This window comes from Aedes aegypti, chromosome 1 (assembly GCF_002204515.2).
Source record: "Aedes aegypti strain LVP_AGWG chromosome 1, AaegL5.0 Primary Assembly, whole genome shotgun sequence".
NCBI lineage: Eukaryota > Metazoa > Arthropoda > Insecta > Diptera > Culicidae > Aedes > Aedes aegypti.
The window spans coordinates 262384264-262405852 of NC_035107.1; the positions used below are offsets into that span (position 1 = coordinate 262384264).

General features: G+C 36.9%; 1 protein-coding gene across 1 annotated transcript in view; it reads right to left on the bottom strand.

Moving 5' to 3' along the window:
* The window catches only part of LOC5576712, a 33226-nt gene extending 16547 nt beyond the window's left edge, over positions 1 to 16679 (bottom strand). Inside the window, exon 1 of the mRNA XM_001656168.2 lies at positions 16270 to 16679. Within this exon, the coding sequence (XP_001656218.2) occupies positions 16270 to 16558 (289 nt within the window). The 5' untranslated portion in view covers positions 16559 to 16679. The remainder of the gene's footprint in view (positions 1 to 16269) is intronic.
* Positions 16680 to 21589: the final 4910 nt, after the last annotated feature.

Sequence of the window (21589 nt, forward strand, 5' to 3'; positions counted from 1 at the left end):
TGCAATACAGAGGTAATTATAGGGCGGGAATTTTCCATTGTATAATCGTTTGGTTGGGAAGGAATTTACGTGAATTTTCCGTATAATGGACAGTCAAGAGCATGGATCTTGATTGTTGCGTAGTACTAAACAATTTTTACCAGTGCTAATGGTTGCTGGATTTCGAGATTCTGTCAAGTTAAAATGTTCTGTATGGTGAACGAAAATGAGGTCGATGATCTCCTTGTATACCGTGATGCATCAATACCCGGACATTTAAGCAGCGACAAATGTTTAAATACCATTTTCAGTAAGTATTATGGGTAAAAAAATAAAGTTCTATTACTTAAAGAATAGCTTTATACCAGATATTTATGGGAGTGATACATTTTCCTTTAAAAATAACGATTTTATAATGAAAATCGGTAGAATAATGAAGCATATCTTGTCTTTAAATCCGGACACCTGCAGCAAGTGTTGTCTTTAAATCCGGACACTTTTGAATCGAAATCCGGACAATTGTTTCGATTTTGAATTATTTGTGCAAAAATCACTAAAATTATGTTAGATTTCAATTACATACTATATATCTTACAATTTGAAGTATTTATGCGACTCACAGTGCTTGAAATGCAGGAATGATGAGTGAAATTTGTATTTGAATTCCCTGCACTGCACTTCCTTACAGTTCAACGGTAGTAATAAAAAATCACACAGTTTTTCCATATAATTCGTTTCATTTTCATCTATGTTGCGTTCTGTAGTTGTTTTACTAGTTTTCCTTCACTATCACATTTGAAATATTTGTCCACTTCAATTTAACGAGGAGATATAATGTAATGTCCGGAATTGAAACATTTGGTTATAATCCCGGACACCATCTTTTCACACCCCGCAGTACACATTTACACCATATTCCATGACTGTAATGTTATTAAATAGAAAAAACTATCGTTTTACTTCTATTTGAGTTGAAATCACTTCACTATTAACGAAAATAAAACATATTTTCCACGGATAAATACTCAACGTGCGTTTGTCAACACTACTACCGAATGAAATTGCGCTGCGAAGAAATGACGTCCAGCCAGAGCAGCGTAACTTGTTTTCATTTTATTAATTATTTGGCAATGGTTACTAGATTAGAATAAACAGTAAAATGATCAGAAGTATCATAAACAGTTGATGTGATTATAAACTGGCAGAACAACATTTAATTTTTCCTTTAATTAATAAACATTGTCAGAGTGTCCGGATATTGATACCGTCCGGATTTTGATTCATCACGGTAGTAATTTTTATCGAGTTACCGGGGCATAGAGTATCTTTGTAACTGCCACACGATATACGAATGCACAAATGGTAAATCAGCAATGAAAGCTCTGGATTAAAAACTTCGAAATTGCAATATAAGAACACTAAACTGAGAAGCAGGCTCTGTTCCAGCTGGGACGTAACGTCAGAAAAAAAATATACGAAAAAGTACAAAAAGCAGAAACTTAACACAAAGTTACAAAAAAAAAAAACTTCCGCGGTACACACTGCTATGAATTATTATCTAATATGGATTTTCGACACTCAAAACTTGCTCTATGATAACAAAAGAATTCTGAATTCAATGGAGTAGAGATGGGCGACTCACTCACGAATCATTCAAAAGAGTCGACTCTCGGAAATGAGTGAACGAATCACGGTTCTTTTCAAAAGAGTCACGATTCACTAGCACCGCAATTTCAGGAGGAGAGTTCAAAAAGTTACCGAAGAAAACATTTTTGACTTGGATTAATTACAGTAAAATGCACCAGACATGTGTTGACAGTTTAACTAGTTATATGACAAATGTTCTAATTCGAAAACTGTTATATTTTTTGTTCCTCATGCGAGATTCATGATTCATTTTTCATATTACAAAATGAGTCACTAAATCGATCAAAAGAGTCGATTCACTTTTGTGAGTGAGTCATTCACGACCCGCTCCCATAATTGGACCGTTTTGCCCATCTCTACAATGGAGGCTACATAATTTTGAAGAATAAAAGCACAATACTTAGGATGAAGGATTTTGACTTTTGTTATGAAAGACAAATGCGAAATTTCAAGTTTAACACCGAGTGTTTTCATGAGAAGAGACTGGGTAAACTTGATTTTTTTCTTTTTGAGCTTGTAACTTTATTAGGAAACCAAATTAGAAGTGATTACTCCATGCGGGAATTTATTTCAATTAAATTCTCGCTGAAACCAGGTTGTCATCGTTGGAATTTCAGTTTTAGTTTTAAGCAGTAGAAAGAGATTAACGACCGTCTTTATAGTTGATCAATATATTGCAAAGTCATTAGAATTAGAGTCTTGATGTTCAGCAAAATTGTTCAGTAGATGAAGGGCTAACATGTGGTCATTGAGATGCGGAATGCTGCCTCCAGGTGGCGCTAGTGGGCATCAAAATTTTCTTTTTCTACTCTCTCAAGATCCTGACTACTAAGAAAAGCCTATCACTGTTCGAGCCATGAAATTCGAGATTTTGCCACCAGGTGATGCTTATGAGCATTAAATTTGTTTTGCAAATATCCCAGGAGCCTGACCTCTTGGAAAAATGGCGACTTCGGGAAAATTGCTCTGTAACTCATAGGCTATCATTATTTGAGCCAAAAGATTCGAGATTTGCCATCAGGCGACGCTAGTGAGCAAAAAACTTTTGTTGTATGAATCTTAAGTTCTTGACCGCTTGGAAAGGTGACTTCTTTGGCAAACTTGTTCAGTAAGTCAAGGGCTATCATTATTTTTGCTAAGAAATTCAAATATTGGCCATCATGAGCATGAAGCTTTTGTTTTTCAGGTTTCTCGGCATTATATTCACTTAGAAAGATCGCATTTTCGACGAATTTGTATAGTAGCTCATGTGCAATCTTTATTTGAGCTAAAAGACTCGAGATTCAGCCAGCAGGCGGCTCTAGTGAGCATATTTTTTTTTGTTTCGCAGATATATAAGGATCCTGACCATGTGAAAACGTGTCGCCTTTGCTATAGCTGTTCAGTTGGTTATGAACTATTACAAAAGTTTTATGCTCGCTTGGGGCCACCTGATGGCAAAATTTAGAATCATCTGGCTCCAAGAATGATGGTCCAAGCAATGGAACACAAGCGCCATCTGGTGGCAAAATCTTGAATCTCTTGTAGTTGACAGCTACAACTTAATTTTGAACCCTTCATGAAAAACTGAATTACTGTTGAAAAGTATTCCTATGGTGTTGAACATTCTATTTTCTATTCCACTTAAATTTTATGACTTTGAAATTTTCTTAATTCTTATTAAACAGTGTTGCCAGACACATGAACATTTAAACTTCGTCCGACTGTATGTTGTAGTAGTTGTAGATGTTGTAGTTGATCCTTCAACTTTGGTAAACATTTGGTATCGCTATCTTCAAAGTTTGTTGGTATCTGCATATAACACCCCCATGTTATTTAATCATTTAATGATAATCGTGCAGTACTGCCATCTATTATCATAATCAAAAACTTTATTGGCCTGTTTGGAAAGCGCTCCGTTCATGATTCAACTTTGCCGAATATCTCGGATCAGTATTTCCACATCTAAAAATTGTATTTAATAATAAAACATAAATTCAGTCAAACCTGCATGAGTCGATATTGAAAGGACCATCTACTCATGTTTATTTCGAGTCATGGAATATCTATTCGTTTGAAAGCTGTTTGAAAGGACCATCATAGAAATCATTATTTTTGTTTTTAGTATGGTTCCACGAGTCGATATTGAGTAATGGAAACTTGAATTATGGAGATATGACTGTATAACACTATAACAGTCGTAAAAAGAGTTACTGTGAGCATTGTTTGGTTTTGAAGCCTTGTGCTCTTGAAAATTTGGGGTGTGGCTTCGTTCTATAATCACCTTAAGCAAAAATAACTTCCAGAAAATTCTCAGGAATACACCAAGCGTTAGCCTACGATTTTTCCTTCAAACATATCCCCCACAAATATCCGTCAAAGATTTTCCTAGGTATGGATAGGAAGCAACAGAAACATCTCGCTTGTAATAAAGCAAAAAAAAAACGACGATTCTACTGACCTGAAAAAGTGTAACCTGATCTAGAAACCAAGAACAGATAAAGAATAGTCAAACGATCGTCAAACCACAAACAAACGGACGTTACACTGAACAATTTTCCAACGATCACTCATTTAACGATCATTTCAAACTTGCTATGTTCAATATTGTGCTCCGCAAGATAAATCCACGTAATGCGATTATCTGAAAATGTCGATATACTGTCGTAGTGATAATGAAAATCACCAAATGTTTCAGATTTAGCAAATTTGAAACATTTGTGTCCTTGAAGGACGAAAAAATCCAAGCCTACTTGAATTTTGACGTTGCGTTTGAATTGCGCGCATATCTTCTGCGCGTTACCGCCGCCGCTGGATGTGGATTTAATATAAACGCCGCAATACCTCACACCCAGAAACGCGCGCATCGTTTTTCTTTGTGTTTGACATTTCCCATTAGCGCCATATACAGGCAACAAGCTGATGGTATAAACAGGGTGATGGATTTTATTAAAGTTTGTTCTAAGTGTTATGTTTATTTATCTGTGTTGAAACAGTTTTTCTGATTTTTAATAATATTTTTGTTCCATTTATGTTCCATGTATTTTTTAATCGAGTGTGTAGCTCGTTGTTCTTAAGCAAATGAATGTACCAAGCTAAAAACTATCATCACTGGCAGATTGAAGATCTCTGCATTGTAGCATTATTAAATAACGTGTAAATTCATTCGTTTCCTCAGTAACAACAAGCTACATACTTGGTTACCAATGTCTTTAAGGGCTAGATCAGAAATTATGCGAGAAATATTCGAGGGTTTTTTAACTCTGTTCAAGCTTTCAATACACGCATCGTTGATAATCCCAACCAAGTAGGAAGTGTTAATCTTCTCAAAACCGCCCCATTCCTACTGCTACAGTAGTAAAGCAATTCATCAATCAACAAATTTCTTAATAGCTTGCTCACATAGCTCAAGTTATCTGTTTTTCTGCCTACTTCAAAGCCAATCAAACTCCATGTTCCAAGAATAGAAACTTTCTCTTTTATCCCAGAACCTGTTCTACTCACTAAAACCACCCAATACGCATCCACCCGAAGTCAATGAACTTCTCTCTGATTCCGAACCTTACCCAACAGCATTAGAACAACCATCCGCCTCGCATTAGAAGATTCCCCCGCACAACTCCGAACCCCGTCCGAAGAGCGAACAACAAACCAGAAAACCACCGAAAAAGTGAAAGTTAATCACCGCGCCGAGCGGGTAGAAGGCTTCTTCCCGGTCGACTTGCTCCTCGTATAGGAGCACAAAAGGGGGAACAACAACCTTGAACCCGCCGCGCGCACGCCAGCCTTTTGTACTTCGCCCACCCTCGACGACCTTACGAAGTCCCACAACGATAGATAGAGCGAGAGAAACACCATTGCATTGTTGTGTTGCATGCCGATCTCGGGTTGGGTCTTGCAGCGTCATCGTCATGGTGGGATCCTATCTGGGACTACTACTGGTACTGTGGCACTTGGCGGCGGGCAATGGCGCTCCGATGGGTGGTGAAAGTTTTATTTAAATATAAAGCATCACGTCAGCGGGATGGAACTACTTAGTGCATGATGCACAGCGAGTCGGTAGCACTCTGCTACCACAGTTGATCGAAGGAGGGCCAACTGAGTCAATGGGGTTCACTATTTGACGTTTTAGCGGTGCCGTTTTATGGACCGATGCACGACTTTACTATTTGACGTTTGAGCGGTGCCGTGTTATTTACGTGACCATGGCAACTAGTGAACTTGGCACCGCTCAATCGTCAAATTAATGAACTCGTGTATGGACCAACGCACGAGTTCACTTATTTGCCGTTTGGCGGTGCCGAATTCACTTGTTACCATGGTCACATAAATAACACGGCACCGCTCAAACGTCAAATGGTGAACTCGTGCATCGGTCCATTGGTCAATGGACCAATGCACGAGTTCATTAATTTGATAATTGAGCGGTGTCAAATTCAGAGTAGAGTTTACTAATTCAACGTTTAATTCAAATTCACATAAATAACACAGCACCGCTAAAACGTAAACGAGTGAAATCATGCATTGGTCCATAACATGGTGAACAGGTCTGTCACATTCATTAATCATAGAGAATTTCAAGCCTGTGGGATCTACTGGGCCTCAGGATATTAGGGATGGTACACAAATTATGTCACGCTAAATTTCAACTTTTTTGAGCACCTACCACCCCCCCCCCCCACCTTTGCAACGTTTTTTTGTATGAGCCTTCCAAAAATTGTGTAAGGCTTGTCACGCTTGGCTTGACCCCCTCCCCCCCCCCCTTGGAACGTGACGTAATTTGTGCATGATCCCTTAGAAGGTAAAACTTCTAATAATGTAGTTCAAGATAAAAATACAACCAATTTGGATTCAGGAAAGGTAAATCGACTCCGGACGCTATCCAGTCAATCGTTCAGATAGCTGCCACCTGGCAATCGAACGTAGAAGGAGCGCTATTTTCATTCTGAATCTGAAGAATGCGTTCAACAACGCAAGCTGGGAGCGATAGCCTACGCACTTCACCGTCTCAAGGTACGGGTGTGGTTACCTCTAAAAGTCATTGGCGTAGGAACAGGGGGGGCCAGGGGGGCCTGGCCCCCTCCAGAACCATCCAGGCCCCTCCCAGAATTTTTGATGATAATAAAATTAAAAAAATTAAAAACAAACAAACAATTTAACATGCAGCAAAATCTTCTGAATCCAATGTACAAGACTCTTGTTATAGACAAACTTTTCTTCAGTAGTTACATTATTTTATGTTGTAGAACACTATAGCGAGAAAACCTCGCTTGTCATATACAGCATCAGCGTGGTGGTTCTGACTTTGGTGAATCACGCGATAACCGAAAGCTTATCTGTCCGGCTGTCGATCGATTGGTTACTGTTAGAACTAGCTTCTTGTTGTATGTGGTAAGCGCAATTTTTCGACACATCCATTGTTAAAAATACCGTGGTATTAAAAAATGGAAGTTTGATTCCAAAAACTGTTTTTTATTTTTTAATAATCCAAATAATTTTGTTTCAGCATAGAGCAGCACTGCATTCTGATTTCTCATGTTTTTGGAGGATACCCTGCTCGAGGTGTGTGGTGATGATGATTACCCTTATGAGAATCCACTAAATAAATCCATACATTAAGGCTGATACAAATAGTAAATTTCTTTTATGTCCGAGACCACTTGGAAGGTACGAGGGGGGGATAAAAATAAATAAGGAACAAAAAAATAAAATTAAAAAAAAGTTATTTTTTTGAATTTTTATTTTTAATGATAGTTGTTAAACTGTTTTAATTCGTCCTCTGGATCATTATTTTACTTGTTTTTTTACTTTGTAAATTGAAAAAAACATAACTGATGTCAAAAAAATGATGAATCTTTTTTTTTCTCCCCTTCAAAATTTTCGGATTTTTGAAGGGGGGGGGGTGACATAAAAGAAAATTAATATTTGTATCAGCCTAACTTCAACTCGTTCTTCTTCTTCTTTCTGGCGTTACGTCCCCACTGGGACAGGGCCTGCTTCTCAGCTTAGTGTTCTTATGAGCACTTCCACAGTTATTCACTGAGAGCTTACTATGCCAATGACCATTTTTGCATGTGTATATCGTGTGGCAGGTACGAAGATACTCTATGCCCTGGGAAGTCGAGAAAATTTCCAACCCGAAAAGATCCTCGACCGGTGGGATTCGAACCCACGACCCTCAGCTTGGTCATGCTGAATAGCTGCGCGTTTACCGCTACGGCTATCTGGGCCCGTTCAACTCGTATAATGTCCGAAAATAATAATTGAAAAAATAGACAAAGTTACTTTAGGAATTTCTCAGGCTATACATAGCGGAAATTCTTGTCGAAAAATAAGGCTTTACTTTCAAGGAACTTCGGCATGACCAAGTTTTCGTGAAATGAATGGTAGAAATTTAACATGACGTGAAAAAAATGCAACAAAATTGACCATAGCTTTCTTTGATTTTGATTCAATTTTTTAAGTAGTTTTGCATGAATAAATTTGTTGCTTAAATTATGATTTTTCAAGAAAGATTATTAATTCAAAAATTATTTGATTAATATTCAATAGATTTGTAGCACAATTTTTCAAAAAGCTTTTCGATATGCATTAAGGTACACCGCAAGTTGAAACGAGTTTTGAATATGATGCCAATAAATATCGGCAGATTTTTCTACCCTAAACGTTTGGTCCATTTATTAACTTAATGTTTTTGTGTTAATATTTCTTATCATACTACCATTTCACTATGATACCTTTCCATTTGATCTTACACCAGCCATTTCAACTTGCCCCGGTGTACCTTATAAAATTTTAGTATAATCAAACACCTCAAGGAATATTTAAGGGTGGCTTCAGAACTTTTGCAAATCTTTTCGAAATTAGTCAATATTGTGGGATTTGTTCATACTTTCAAAGCATTCATCCTGATGGACATCCACTCCTATGTCTACTTTTTATTATCAAATTGATTTCGGAAAATGTTCCCGGACTTACCTTAAAAATGTTACTTAATCTTTCAAAAGTTCAGTTTTCGCTCGCAATTCCCTTAAAAAATCATTAATTCTGTCAAATCTAATACAGAGATATTTCGCTGAAAGTTCTATTACAAATTCTTCTTTAAATGGCTTTAAATAGTTTTACCAAAAATTTTGTTACCAATTCTTCCGCAAATTTCATCAAAAGCCCTTAAGAAATATTTCCAAAATATTACACATATTGCGTCAAAATATCTTATTTGTTTTCTTTTTTAGAAATTTTGGTTCAAATCCCCAGATAATTCAAGAATTGGAAAAAAAATTGTCTTGCTCTCGAATATTTTGAAGAAATTTGTTGAAAACCCCCAGGAAAATTTTGCTTCCGAAATTAGCATAGCGGTAGAAGAGTCTGTAGCAAAATAACTGGGAAGGGGAAAATTTATGAAGATATTCATAAACAATTTTTTATTGATTTTCCTTAAACCACTTCTTTAGAAATTGGTTCTTGGTTTGAATTTTTGTGCGATAAGAAAGCTGAATTTCTAAAGGCTTTCTGACAGAATTCTAGAAAACCAGAAATCAAGAAAGGGTAGCTTCTAAGGATAATTTCTAAAGAAGATTCTGGTGGACCTTTAGAATTTTGTTTTATTTGTTAATTCATTATAAAACTTTTTACTATCCTGTAATTTACCTGTAGAAAAAATATTATAAACTATCATTCATTGTACCATTGCCTACCCATTGTTCAACTTGCTTCAACATTTTGTTGTTTCTCCATCCTTCGCATAACGCTATGAGGAACCTCATACAAAAATCTGTCCATACTCAAAAAAGCAACGTTTTAAAGAATCTTAAAAAGGTAAATTATAAGAGTTTTGAAAAATTACAGAATTTTTATGCGTATGGTTTCTGATTTCTGAAAATCCATTAGGGATTCCTCAACAAATTTTAAAAGTAATGTAAAAGTTTCCACTAAGATTTAAATAAGAATCTCACATTTTCGCATTGAACTTCTACAGTACAAAAAAATAGTCGATAATAAAACCTTCGAAATAGTTTGTTTGGAAATTATAGAGGTAGGAAAAAATTGTTTCTACATCAATATGTTTACCATAGTATCATGAATCTTTAAAGTTCATACTAAATATTATATTGTTAACATGTTTCAGAAATTCTTAAATTTTACGGCAGGAATTGAATGATTTTTTTTCCGAATTATATTTAAGCTGCAATAATTTCAAAACTTTTGTTTCTTTAGAAATCTGATGTGGAGTGCTTCATAGAGGAATTCATAAAGCAATCCCTAAAAAATATTAAGTTATTCCATGAGTAGTTTTTGAACCAAAAAATTGAGAGTGTTTAAATTTTTATATGTTTTTTTTATGGAAGAGTCCTGAGTTTTTTATTCGCAAAAAATGGATTATTTCGAGAACCTGAAAGAATACTTGATGGAACTTCTGGAGATTTTTTTTAGAAGTTCAAGAATGAATTGCAAGTGCTTAGTGAATCTGATGAAAAATTTCTTCAATTAAAATCCCAAAAGAATCGTTAGTGCGGTTTTAAGAAAAAAAGAAAATGCTTAGATGAATCATTGGTATTTTTTTTTCAGATAAATCTACGAGATTAGTTCTCTTAGAAATCTCTGAACAAATTAATCGTGGATTTTTGATTATTTTCACGGAAAAGTTTTTGAAAGTATTGCTTAGTTAGGAATTTTTAAAAAATAAAAAACAAATAAAAATTTTCAAGTAATGCTAGATGCTGCACCTAGATTTTAGTTAAATCAAAAAATAATTATGTAAAAAAAATACGGATTTATTGCGGAAAGCTTCTCTGAACAACCTTGAATAACATTTTCCAATAAAATTTTTTTAACGTGCTCATGACATTTTTGTGGAATATTACTAGGAATCCGATTTTTTAAGAAACTCGATAGAGATTCTTCGAGAAATTTTCTGATGAGATCAAAAAGTCTGAGAATGATTCTCTTGGGGAATCCCAGAACGAACTCAATGAAAACTAGTAAGGAGTTCTTGAAAAAAGCCCTGAAAAGTACGAACATAATTCATGAATAAATTCCTGTAGGAATTCTCAGAGGAAACTCTTCAAAGCACATGATTGAATACCTGAAAAGATCAAAGACGAAATACAAAAGACAATCCTTGTGAACTTTTTGCTAGAATACAAATATCACTGATATGCCGCGAAATGAGACAAAATAAGAAATATATGAAATCGATACAAATCTGTAAAAACTACGAAATTTGTGAAAATCGTGATTATTGCGACCGACATTACTTCTGTAAAACAAGTATTTGCTAGGCCCCCCCTAGGCCCCCTCCAGAAAAAAATCCTAGCTACGCCAATGCTAAAAGTCTATTTTGATGGTAGGATTCCATTGTGTGAAATAGAAAAGAGGTAGTAAAGCGTTCGAATTTCCGCAGGTGTACCTCAAGGTTAAATCCTGGGTCCGATTTAGTGGAATGCGATGTACAATGACGTACTGAGACTGGCCCTTCCGACGGGTGTCAAGATTGTTGGCTTTGCCGACGGCATCACCCCAGTGGTCTATGGCGAATCGATGGATGAAGTAGAGTTGACAGTTGCGCACTCTATCTCCATAGTTGAGGACTGGATGCGGTCTAGGAAATTAGGATTGGCCCATCTCAAGATTGAGGTGATGATGGTCAACAACCGCAAGTCCGAGCAACGGGCGCTGATCTCGGTAGGTGATTGTACTATAGAGTCCAAGCAATCCCTTAGGCATCTTGGGGTAATTATCGATGACAAACTCAGATTCGCTAGACGTGTTGAATATGTCTGTAAAGGGCATCTACCCCAGACAACCAAAATGTACGTATAACGAAATCACCTGGAGGCTCTATATGTGCAAAATTTCACTTATAAGATGTTGCGAAACGGCCTTCTACGTACAAAAGTGGAGGCGATATGCGTGCATATATTATGTGATGAATAATAACATACAATGCGAGTGTATATTTATTCTACCGAAGTAACCTGCAATATTATGCGACTTAACTTATAATAACAAATGATGATTTGACAGCTGCTACGAATTGATCCGACTTACTTTGTACGTGTGTACGGGACGAAACAAAATGTACAAATGAACTCAGAAAAGAAGTGTTTTATGCGAGGAAACTCATCAATCTGACGAGTTTATCCACGGTGTTTTGCGAGTTTGATGTAATTAGTAAGAATAACCGAGTTGTAACGTGAACTTTCATGCGATTTCTGGTTGTCTGGGACGACTATAGGCGCTTTCGAGGTTGATGTCTGAGCTCGGCTTTACAGTCTTGTCTCAAAACACAAGCTCCTGGCAGGCGTTGCGCTATCCATATTAAGGTATGGATGATTAATCTGGTCAAAACTGCTTAGAACGAGCAGAAACCTAAAGCGGTAGGTGAGCACGTATAGGATCGTGTGATTAAGAGTAGCAAACGCATACCGAACGACTTCTAAAGAGGCAGGCCGTGAGTGTCATAGCCGGGATGGCGCCCATCGGTCCCGTCATCAGGGAATATGTTCAATGCTTCAACCAAAAAGGTACCAGAGGAGTCCGCAAAGCGTTTTAAGATACAACGCATAGAAGTTTGCAGCAAATGTGTCAGATTGGTCTAAAAGAAACCATGGGGAAGTCAACTTCCACCTGACGCAGTTTCTGTCATTACATGGTTACCACAGGTAGCACCTGCAGTATATTCTGTTTACACCACATGCAGAGCATGAGTTGGTTGTTTAGGGTCGTTTGTGAAGCGGCAATCGATATCGTGGCGCTATAGGAATGGATTGAAAATTGGGCATCGAGTGGCTACCTTCTACCAAGGTTGTGAACTAGGAATTAGTTTCATAGTGTTTGGTAAGATGCGATAACGCGATAGGATGTCAGCCAAACAATGCTAGGATATGTAAGATGAAGTTAAAAAGCCGTATCTTCAATTTCAGCATTATAAACGTACACTGCCCACACGCAGGTAAACCTGATGACAAGAAAGAGACGTTCTATACGCAGCTGGAACAAATATACGACGCATGCTCACCGAATGATACGAAAATCGTTGTTGGCGACATTAATGTACAGGTAGGACGAGAGGAAATATACAAACCGGAAGATCGAACAGCCTGTACGCCGTATTGAACAAGAAATGACAACGATACCTTCAATTTGTCCGAAGTCAAGGTTTTGAATTTACTCAGGTGGAGCATATCATTGTTGTGTGCCACTAGTTATCTTTTTTATCCTCTCGCTGTCTTTATGCAGAACAAATAGTGAGGTCACTAGACATCGGGAGAATTAAAGAGAGAACAAGTGGCACACAACAATGATCTGCTCCACATGAGTATATTCAACATATAGGTCCGAAGAAGTTTTGGGCTAACTCCACTACAGCAGCATTACTTTCAGTGACTCCGAATCAAAGAAACGACTGTTAAGACGACGAATGCGAGCAATTGAAGGATGAGGAGAATACTTCATGAACGAACTGCTGCGATGCCGCAAGAAAGCAAACAAAACACGGTACAAACAGGTCCGGAATCGACAGAACACGAAGAAAGAAGCGTCAGCAAGAATAACAAGATCGCAAAGCGATGGAAGAGCTGTTCTGCTCGGAAAATACACGGAAGATCTACAAGAAGCTGAGCTGCTCGCGCAAAGGCTTTATGCCAACCTTCTCACAAAAGATCGTGAGGTGGTCGATACGTGGCGGCAGTACTACGACGAATACCTTAATGGTGGTGTAGACAGTAGCGAAGTTGGAGTGGTAATAATTCTAGTAGCACGCGCAGAGAATGAGAGGCGTTCGTCTGCTTTTTTTTACATTTTATGACATACATACATAGTTGATTGGCAATATCGAGCAGAAGAACTCTGCACAAGTGCGATTTCAAGGGACGTACAAAACATAGACAAAATTTGTGTTGGTCCGCAAGAGTTCGATTTTGTGTGAATCGTACTCAATTCTGCGTAACTATTTTTAAGTATGAAGATAGAATAATTGATTGAACGGTTGAAAAAAAAAAAAAAAACAAAAATCGTCTGAAGAAGACCAACTGAATCTCGCAGTGAGTTACGGTAAGGTGATGATCTTGATATTGAACAGTAGCATAAGATTGCTTTTGAGGAAGTAATAAGAAGAGAGAAAACATAAAAAGATTCAATTAGAAATTTTGTATTTAAATGATAAGTTTCGTGATTTGTGTTTTATCTTTGCTAAGTAGTTTAGTTCAGACTAAACATTCATGAAATATTAATAAATATTGTTGGTCATATCTGCCCTAAACTCCAGAATATTCCAGCTACGCCTCCAGATACACAAGCGCGATATATTAACTTTTAAAAACCTTTGCATATGGAAAGAAGTTCAGAGCAGTATGTTACTTGGATTTTGTTGTTGTTCTGAGCCATCCAACAACTTCTTGGAAATAAAGTGCTCTTGATAAATTATTTGACAGTCTGGGTCATCCAAAAACTTCCTAAAATGATTCAAATTCCGAACAGCTCGAATAAATTGTATTCAAATGAATAATTTGGCAAATAAATTTATCTAAACTTGTGGGCCTCGTGGCCGTTCGGTTAGTGTCGTCTGGCATTTGAGCGCATCGAGACTTTTCGTCAGGAATGTTTCGCGGCTGATCCACTGGAGCATGCTTGTCCGTTGTCTAGTGTTATGTTTACAGTCTGTGCAGCTAAATGGCTGAAGACGGTGTCCGTTTCTTTTTTATTCTACTGGTCTCAAACTAGAGAATCATCACTACTCCCACCGTATAACTTATATTGTAGAACTTAAAATTGAATTGCCATTGACTGCCATTTCCTCAACCAAATCGCCATACAAAAACCGAGTGTTCGGAATATGAGTCTGTTCAGACTTTGAGACAAAACGGTATGTTAAATATTGAAGAACTATGAATTTGATACATGTTCCGAAATTTTCCGAGATATAAACTTCGAATCTTGGTGAATAAGACGGAAGTTCCAAGCCCTCCAAGAACATCCAGCAGAGGGATAAGCCTTAAGATCTGCAAAATCTTCCAGCTCAATAGCTGATTGTTCGATAACCAATATACGTCCAGCAGACTCATGTTTTTACTTTTGAGAATTGTGGATTTCAATGGGTACTCGTCTTCATTCAATAACTTGCTGGAATATATGCCTTAAGATCTACGTGCGTACTAAGTGACGTATTGATAAATCATTTATGCAATACATGCCCATAAGGATTAAGTTAACTTCAGTTAAAATTATTCGTAGACAAATTGGATCAATCTATAAATTCGTGAGATATAAATCTTCAAATCTACGAGTAAAATTTATAATCTTGTTGAGAATTTTGACTTCCGTTCCTGCCCACAAAGGTTCAGATAATTTAACTACGTATTTCAATGAATACAACTGAAGTTTTTCTTTACGTGCGTGATAACTGGCATATTAATAGAATTTTAATGCAGCACATGCTCATAGTCATCCAAATGAAGTAAACTTTATGAAATCTAGGAAGAAATTGACCGGAAAAAGTTCTTTTTTGATTTCTAGGGAGCTTAACAGACTTTTGCGGACGTTCGCAGACCATTATCAACCTTCTTGGACCTTTGCAGATCTCCACGGATATTCACCAACTTGACATGATGCATAAATTGATTTTACAGCATCTGCTCGTTTGCGATCCTTCACAGACTTTCAAGGATCTAACTATGAAATATTCGGGGTTCAAGAACATCCGTACAAGTAAAGCCTGTACTCGAAAAAAACAAGAATTTCGGTGTGAATTAAAACAATACTCCATTTAATTATGTAAATGACTAAGGGTCTGCATAATAACTAACAACTATCAATAGACCACTGGTTACATTCGTAGATCCTAAGGCCTACAATGCAAAACTCCATTTAATTATATGAAGTGCTACAACAACTGTATTGTGGAAGAGTAAAGATGCGGGAAGGCTTCTCAGAGTGGGTGAAAACAATTTAAATTGAGGTAAACTGGAAAGAACCCAAATTTGGCTCATTCCACGGACATTCGATGCTCGGTTGGTGCGTCTCTCTCTGTTTTTGACAACAATGCTGTTGTGAGAGAAGCAAAACAACCAAACCGTGGGAAAAAACTGAATACAGTACTCATATATAAGTTTATATAGCTTATTTTTTGGGTAGTCTGACTTCTCCGTGTGAACTTTCTAATATAAGCAAAAAAAACATTGTAATGCAAGATAACTGCACAATGGACGATTTCATTAAGGGTCACCCTGAAAACACTGATTTTCAGCGTAAAAATATATCTATAATTGAAAGTTTCTAGCCACGTTTCAAATTTACATGCTGCTCTGCTTGATGTCAGTGAGCAAGTAACAAAGTCTCCTTCAAAAAGCAATCGATAGGTTTTGAATACTATTATATTCATATTTTGAATATCTTCGAAACGATATCACTTCGAACCAAGGCATTTCAATCAAATTTTAGAAATCCAGTATTTCTAGTTCTGATTTGATCGATTCTTCGAGCTCTCACCACCATCTCCACCGATGAATGGACAAACAACATTTTTCATTCTACAGTCCTTGATCTTCTCAGGTCACACTGTTCCACACACACGATTTACCCCACAACAAATGTCCTTCAGATTCCCACACACACAGTGCTTCACCATTTCTTACACCCTATCACTATCCATCCCCGTTTCCTCACCTTCCATCCGACGACCCTCACCCTCCTCTTCCGGCACGTTGAACTTCACACTGTGCGTGTTCAGATATCGCACGGCACGTTCAGCCAAATCTTCGCTAACGTCTCCACCAAACGAGCGGGCACCTTCGACGCGTTCTACACTCAGCCCACCGAACAGCGGGAAGCTTTCCTGCTGGTCGATTTCGTTGATCAGATTCACCATCTGCTGTTCTTCCTTAGTGTTCGACGCCGCCGCTACAGCGATCGCGACCGCCAGAATCACTACGGCACTGCTTCGCAACAGGAACATGGTTGAAGGTCGGGGTTGTTGGTTAGAAAAAACTTAAACTTCCAAGAACCGTTCGGTCGTCGGTAATTAACTAATTGCACTCGTTGCGTTGGCTTAAGCTACACTGATGGATTATTCGATATTACAAAGCTATTTATTGGAGTTCGATTTGGTTGGGGCGGCTTTGGGTCACGGAAACCGTCTGCGCATGCGATGTCCAATAATTCCAAAATACGCTGCCGGGGTTCCGTCCTCAGGTCAGGGTCCCGCAGTCTAAGGAGGGTGATGCGCGTGGGGACTCTTGGCTGGGTGGGATCCCAAGTTTGGATTTTGGCACTGTCACAACTACTGCCGATGAAAGCTAGCCCCCACGATGCATGATTAGTATGCGGCACGGATAGCCGATTCTTGCCGATAGTGAACTCCACGGCGGCGCATTGCACGAGCTGCGGGCTCGGTTACAAACGGTAAGACTTCCGAGAGTCAGCGCTGGTCAAAATATTTGTGCCAGAACGTGACCGAAATCGATAAGTGTAAGCGGGCTTTAATACCAAGATATGTGTGCTATGGATTGTGGAATGCTCCGGTCGGTGGTTTCAATTTCATTTGGATTATGATATGGAAAAGAAATTTTCCCAAATAGTTTGGTCGACTTATGATATTTGCATCTGACGGACGTTTTAAGGTTTCACACATGGATACCATAAGCTGGCAGTTGTGTGGTTTTCTTGTCGGTTAAAAGTAGTTCAACGTGTCTGTGGGTTTCTGAAATTCCTTCACGGTAGTTTTGCTCGCGAAACCCGCCAGAAGATTAAATGCGGTCATAAATCATTGCTTGAACACCGACGCATTCCACATTAAATTAAACAATCTCGTGCATATATTGTAGATGGGATTGCTGTTTGAAGACTTCATGTTCATATTTACCATTTCTCGCGACATACAGGTAAGTTATTGGTAAAATTTCTTATTTCAAACTTCAAACTTCCAACTTCCAGCTTATAACTTCCAACTTCCAACTTCCAACTTCCAACTTTCAACTTCCAACTTTCAACTTCCAACTTCCAACTTCCAGCTTCCAACTTCCAACTTCCAGCTACCAATTTCCAACTTCCAACTTCCAACTTCTTATTTCCAACTTCCAACTTCTAACTTCCAACTTCCAATTTCCAACTTCTTGAATCTTGAATCTTGATTCTTGAATCTTGAATCTTAAATCTTGAATCTTGAATCTTGAATCTTGAATCTTAAATCTTGAATCTTGAATCTTGAATCTTGAATCTTGAATCTTGAATCTTGAATCTTGAATCTTGAATCTTGAATCTTGAATCTTGAATCTTGAATCTTGAATCTTGAATCTTGAATCTTGAATCTTGAATCTTGAATCTTGAATCTTGAATCTTGAATCTTGAATCTTGAATCCTGAATCTTGAATCTGGAATCTGGAATCTGGAATCTGGAATCTGGAATCTGGAATCTGGAATCTGGAATCTGGAATCTGGAATATGGAATCTGGAATCTGGAATCTTGAAGCTTGAAGCTTGAAGCTTGAAACTTGAAACTTGAAACTTGAAACTTGAAACTTGAAACTTGAAACTTGAAACTTGAAACTTGAAACTTGAAACTTGAAACTTGAAACTTGAAACTTGAAACTTGAAACTTGAAACTTGAAACTTGAAACTTGAACTTCTCACGAAATCTAGAAATCATGAAACCCAGGAATCTAGAAATCCAGCAATCCGGAAATTTAAAAATCCAGATATTTAGCAATTTAGAAATCTGTAAAAAGCGGCATTTCAGAAAACCAACAATCTAACAAAACCAACAATCCAGAAAACCAGAAATCCAGAAGTGTTGAAAACAAGAAATCCAGAAACCTAGATAACCGGGAATCCAGAAATCTTAAAATCCAAAAAAAAAAGATGAAATCGGAAATTATAGAAATTCAGAATTCCATAAATTTCGAATCTGAATCATAAATTCAAAAATAAAAACAAGGATCCATAAATCCAGAAATTCAGAAAAATATCAGGAATCCAGATGTCTAGAGATTGCGAAAAAAAAAACATGAAATTGAAAACTCCCGAAATTCAGAACACCAGATATTTAGAAGTATAGAAATACAGAAATTCAGAAATCTAGAAATTTGAAATCCAGAAAACCAATAAATTGTGAAATCATGAAAACCAGAAATCCTTTCATTCGGAATTCAAAATTCTAGGAATTCAAAAGTTCAGAAATTTATCAATTCAGAAATCTAGTAATTAAGAAATCTAGAAAAACAAGAAATTGAGGAATCCAGAAATCAAGACATCTAGGAATCAGGGAATCTATGAATCCAAAAATTCAGAAGTCTTGAGGTCAATAAATCTAGAAATCCAGAAATCCAGATACACAGGTATCCAGAAATCTAAAAATCCAGTAAAACACGAAACACTCCAGAAATTTGAAAAAAAAACAGAGATCTTGAATTCCAAATACCCAGAGATTCAGAAAAACAAAAAATTAAGATATCCAGAAATTCAGCAAACCAGAAATTTGGAAATCCTGAAATCCAGAAAATCAGAAATCTAGAAATTAAGAAATCTAGAAGAGCAAGAAATTGTAAAATCCAGAAAACCATAAATCCAAAAAACAGAAATCCAGTAATTCGGAATTCCAGAATTCTTGAAATCCAAAAAAAAATCGAAATTTATAAATTCAGATATCTAGTAAAACAAGAAATTAAGGAATCTAGAAAACAATATATCCGGGAATCAGGAAATCCAGAAATCCAGAAATATAGATATCCGGGAATCTAGTAATCCAAAAATCTAGAAATCCAGAAAAAAACATGATATCAAAAAATGAAAAAAATCCAGAATTTTAGACATTCCGAATTGCAGAAATCCAGAATTAATTATATTCATAAATTAAAAAAAAAATCCGGAATCCAGAACTTTAGAAACTCAAAAGAATAATCTAGGGATCCAGATATCCAGAGATTCAGAAAAACATGAACTTGAGAAATCCAGAAATTCAGAAAACCAGAAATTTAGAAATCCAGAAATCCAGGAAATTAGAATTATAGAAATTAAAGAAATTAAAATTCAGAAAAGCAAAAAGATGAGAAATCCCGAAAACCAGAACTCTAAAAAACAGAAATCCAGAAATTCAGAATTCCAGAATTCAAGAAATCCAGAAATGTAGGAATTTAGAAATTTAGAAATCCAGATATCTAGTTATTCAGAAAGAAAAAGAAACAAGAGATTGAGAAATCCAGAAATCCATTGATCAATAAATCCAGAAATCCAGAATACTAGAAATCTAGAAGCTTAGGAATCCAAAAATCCTGAAATCCAGTAGTACAGAAATTTAGAAATGCAGAAATCCAAAATCTAGATATCCAGAAATCTAGGAATCTAGAAATTCCAGAGATTCAAAATTCCAGAAATCCATAAATCTTTCTGAAATTCAGAAATTCAGAAATTTAGAAATTCAAAAATCTAGAAATCCAGAAATCCAGAAATCTAGAACAACAAATATCCTCAAATCCAGAAATCCAGAAATCCAGAAATCTTAATCCTAGATTCTAGATTTAAAGATTTCTGAATTTCTAATACCATCCATCTTTCAGAAAATTAGGAATTCAGAAATACAGAAAACCAGAAACCCAGAAATCCAGAAATCCAGAAATCTAGGAATCTAGACATTAAGTGTAGAACTAGCCCTCGTGCGTTAAAATACACTCAAATAAAGATTTAAAAAAAAAAAAAAAAGAATCTAGACATCTAGAAATTTCAGAAATCCAAAATTCCAGAAATTCATAAATAATTCAGAAATATAGAAATTCAGAAATCTAGAAACCCATAAAACCAGAAATCTAAAAAAACAGCAATTCAGAAATCCAGGAATCCAGAAATCCAGAAATCGAGAAATCCAGAAATCCAGAAATCCATAGATCCAGAAATCCAGAAATCCAGAAATTTAGAAATCCAGAAGTCCAGAAATCCAGAAATCCAGAAGTCCAGAAATCCAGAAATCCAGAAATCCAGAAATCCAGAAATCCAGAAATTTAGAAATCTAGAAATCCAGCAATCCAGGAATCCAGCAATCTAGGAATCCAGCAATCCAAGAATCCAGGAATCCAGAAATCCAGAAATCCAGAAATCTTGAAACCTAGAAATCTAATAATCCATAAATCCAGCAATGCAGGAATCCAGAAAAACAAAAATCCAGAAATCTAGAAATCCAGAAATCCATGAATCTAAAAGTCTAGAATTTTCAGAAATCCAGAATTCAAAAAATCCATAAATCTTTCAGAAATTTAGAAATTCAGAAATCCAGATATCCAGAAATCCAAAAATGTAGAAATCCAGAATCTCAGAAATCTAGCAATCTAAAAATCCAGAAAAACAAAAATCCGGAAATCCAGAAATCTATAAATCTAGACATCTTGAAATCTAGAAATCTAGAAGTTCAGAAGTTCAGAAATTCAGATGTTCAGAAGTTCCGATGTTCTGAAGTTTAGAAGCTTAGAAGCTCAGAAGTTTAAAAGTTCAAAAGTAAAAAAGTTAAAATGTTCGGAAATTCAGAAGAAGCAGTCCTACCCTGAAGGATGTTTTCTTGTTTTAGGATAAAATTTCCCAGTTTTGAGGAAATACAGTTCACTGCTCCAAAAAATAAAAAAGAAGTGGAAATCTTTTATAAAACCACCCCATTGAAGCACCCACCCGAGTCAGCTTTCTTTCCAAAGTGATGCAATTATTTCGCACACGTACTTATCGCGCGCAAGGGCTCATTAACCAAACTGCTTGACCGTAGCCATCGCGGTCTCGCCATCTGCCGACGACGCGACGGGACCAATACCACCACCATAACCATACTCAGCCCTCAACGCAACGGTGCTGCTGGGACCTACAATAATGCAATGTGTCATCGCACGTACTGCATACCGCAACCAACTTGCTGCAAACAATGAAAATCCGGCTTTCTTCCTCAGTCGTGATCCGCGGACTGCGCTTATCGGCGCGGTTTCGCTGGTTGTCATACGTGGACTCTTCATGAGGGAAG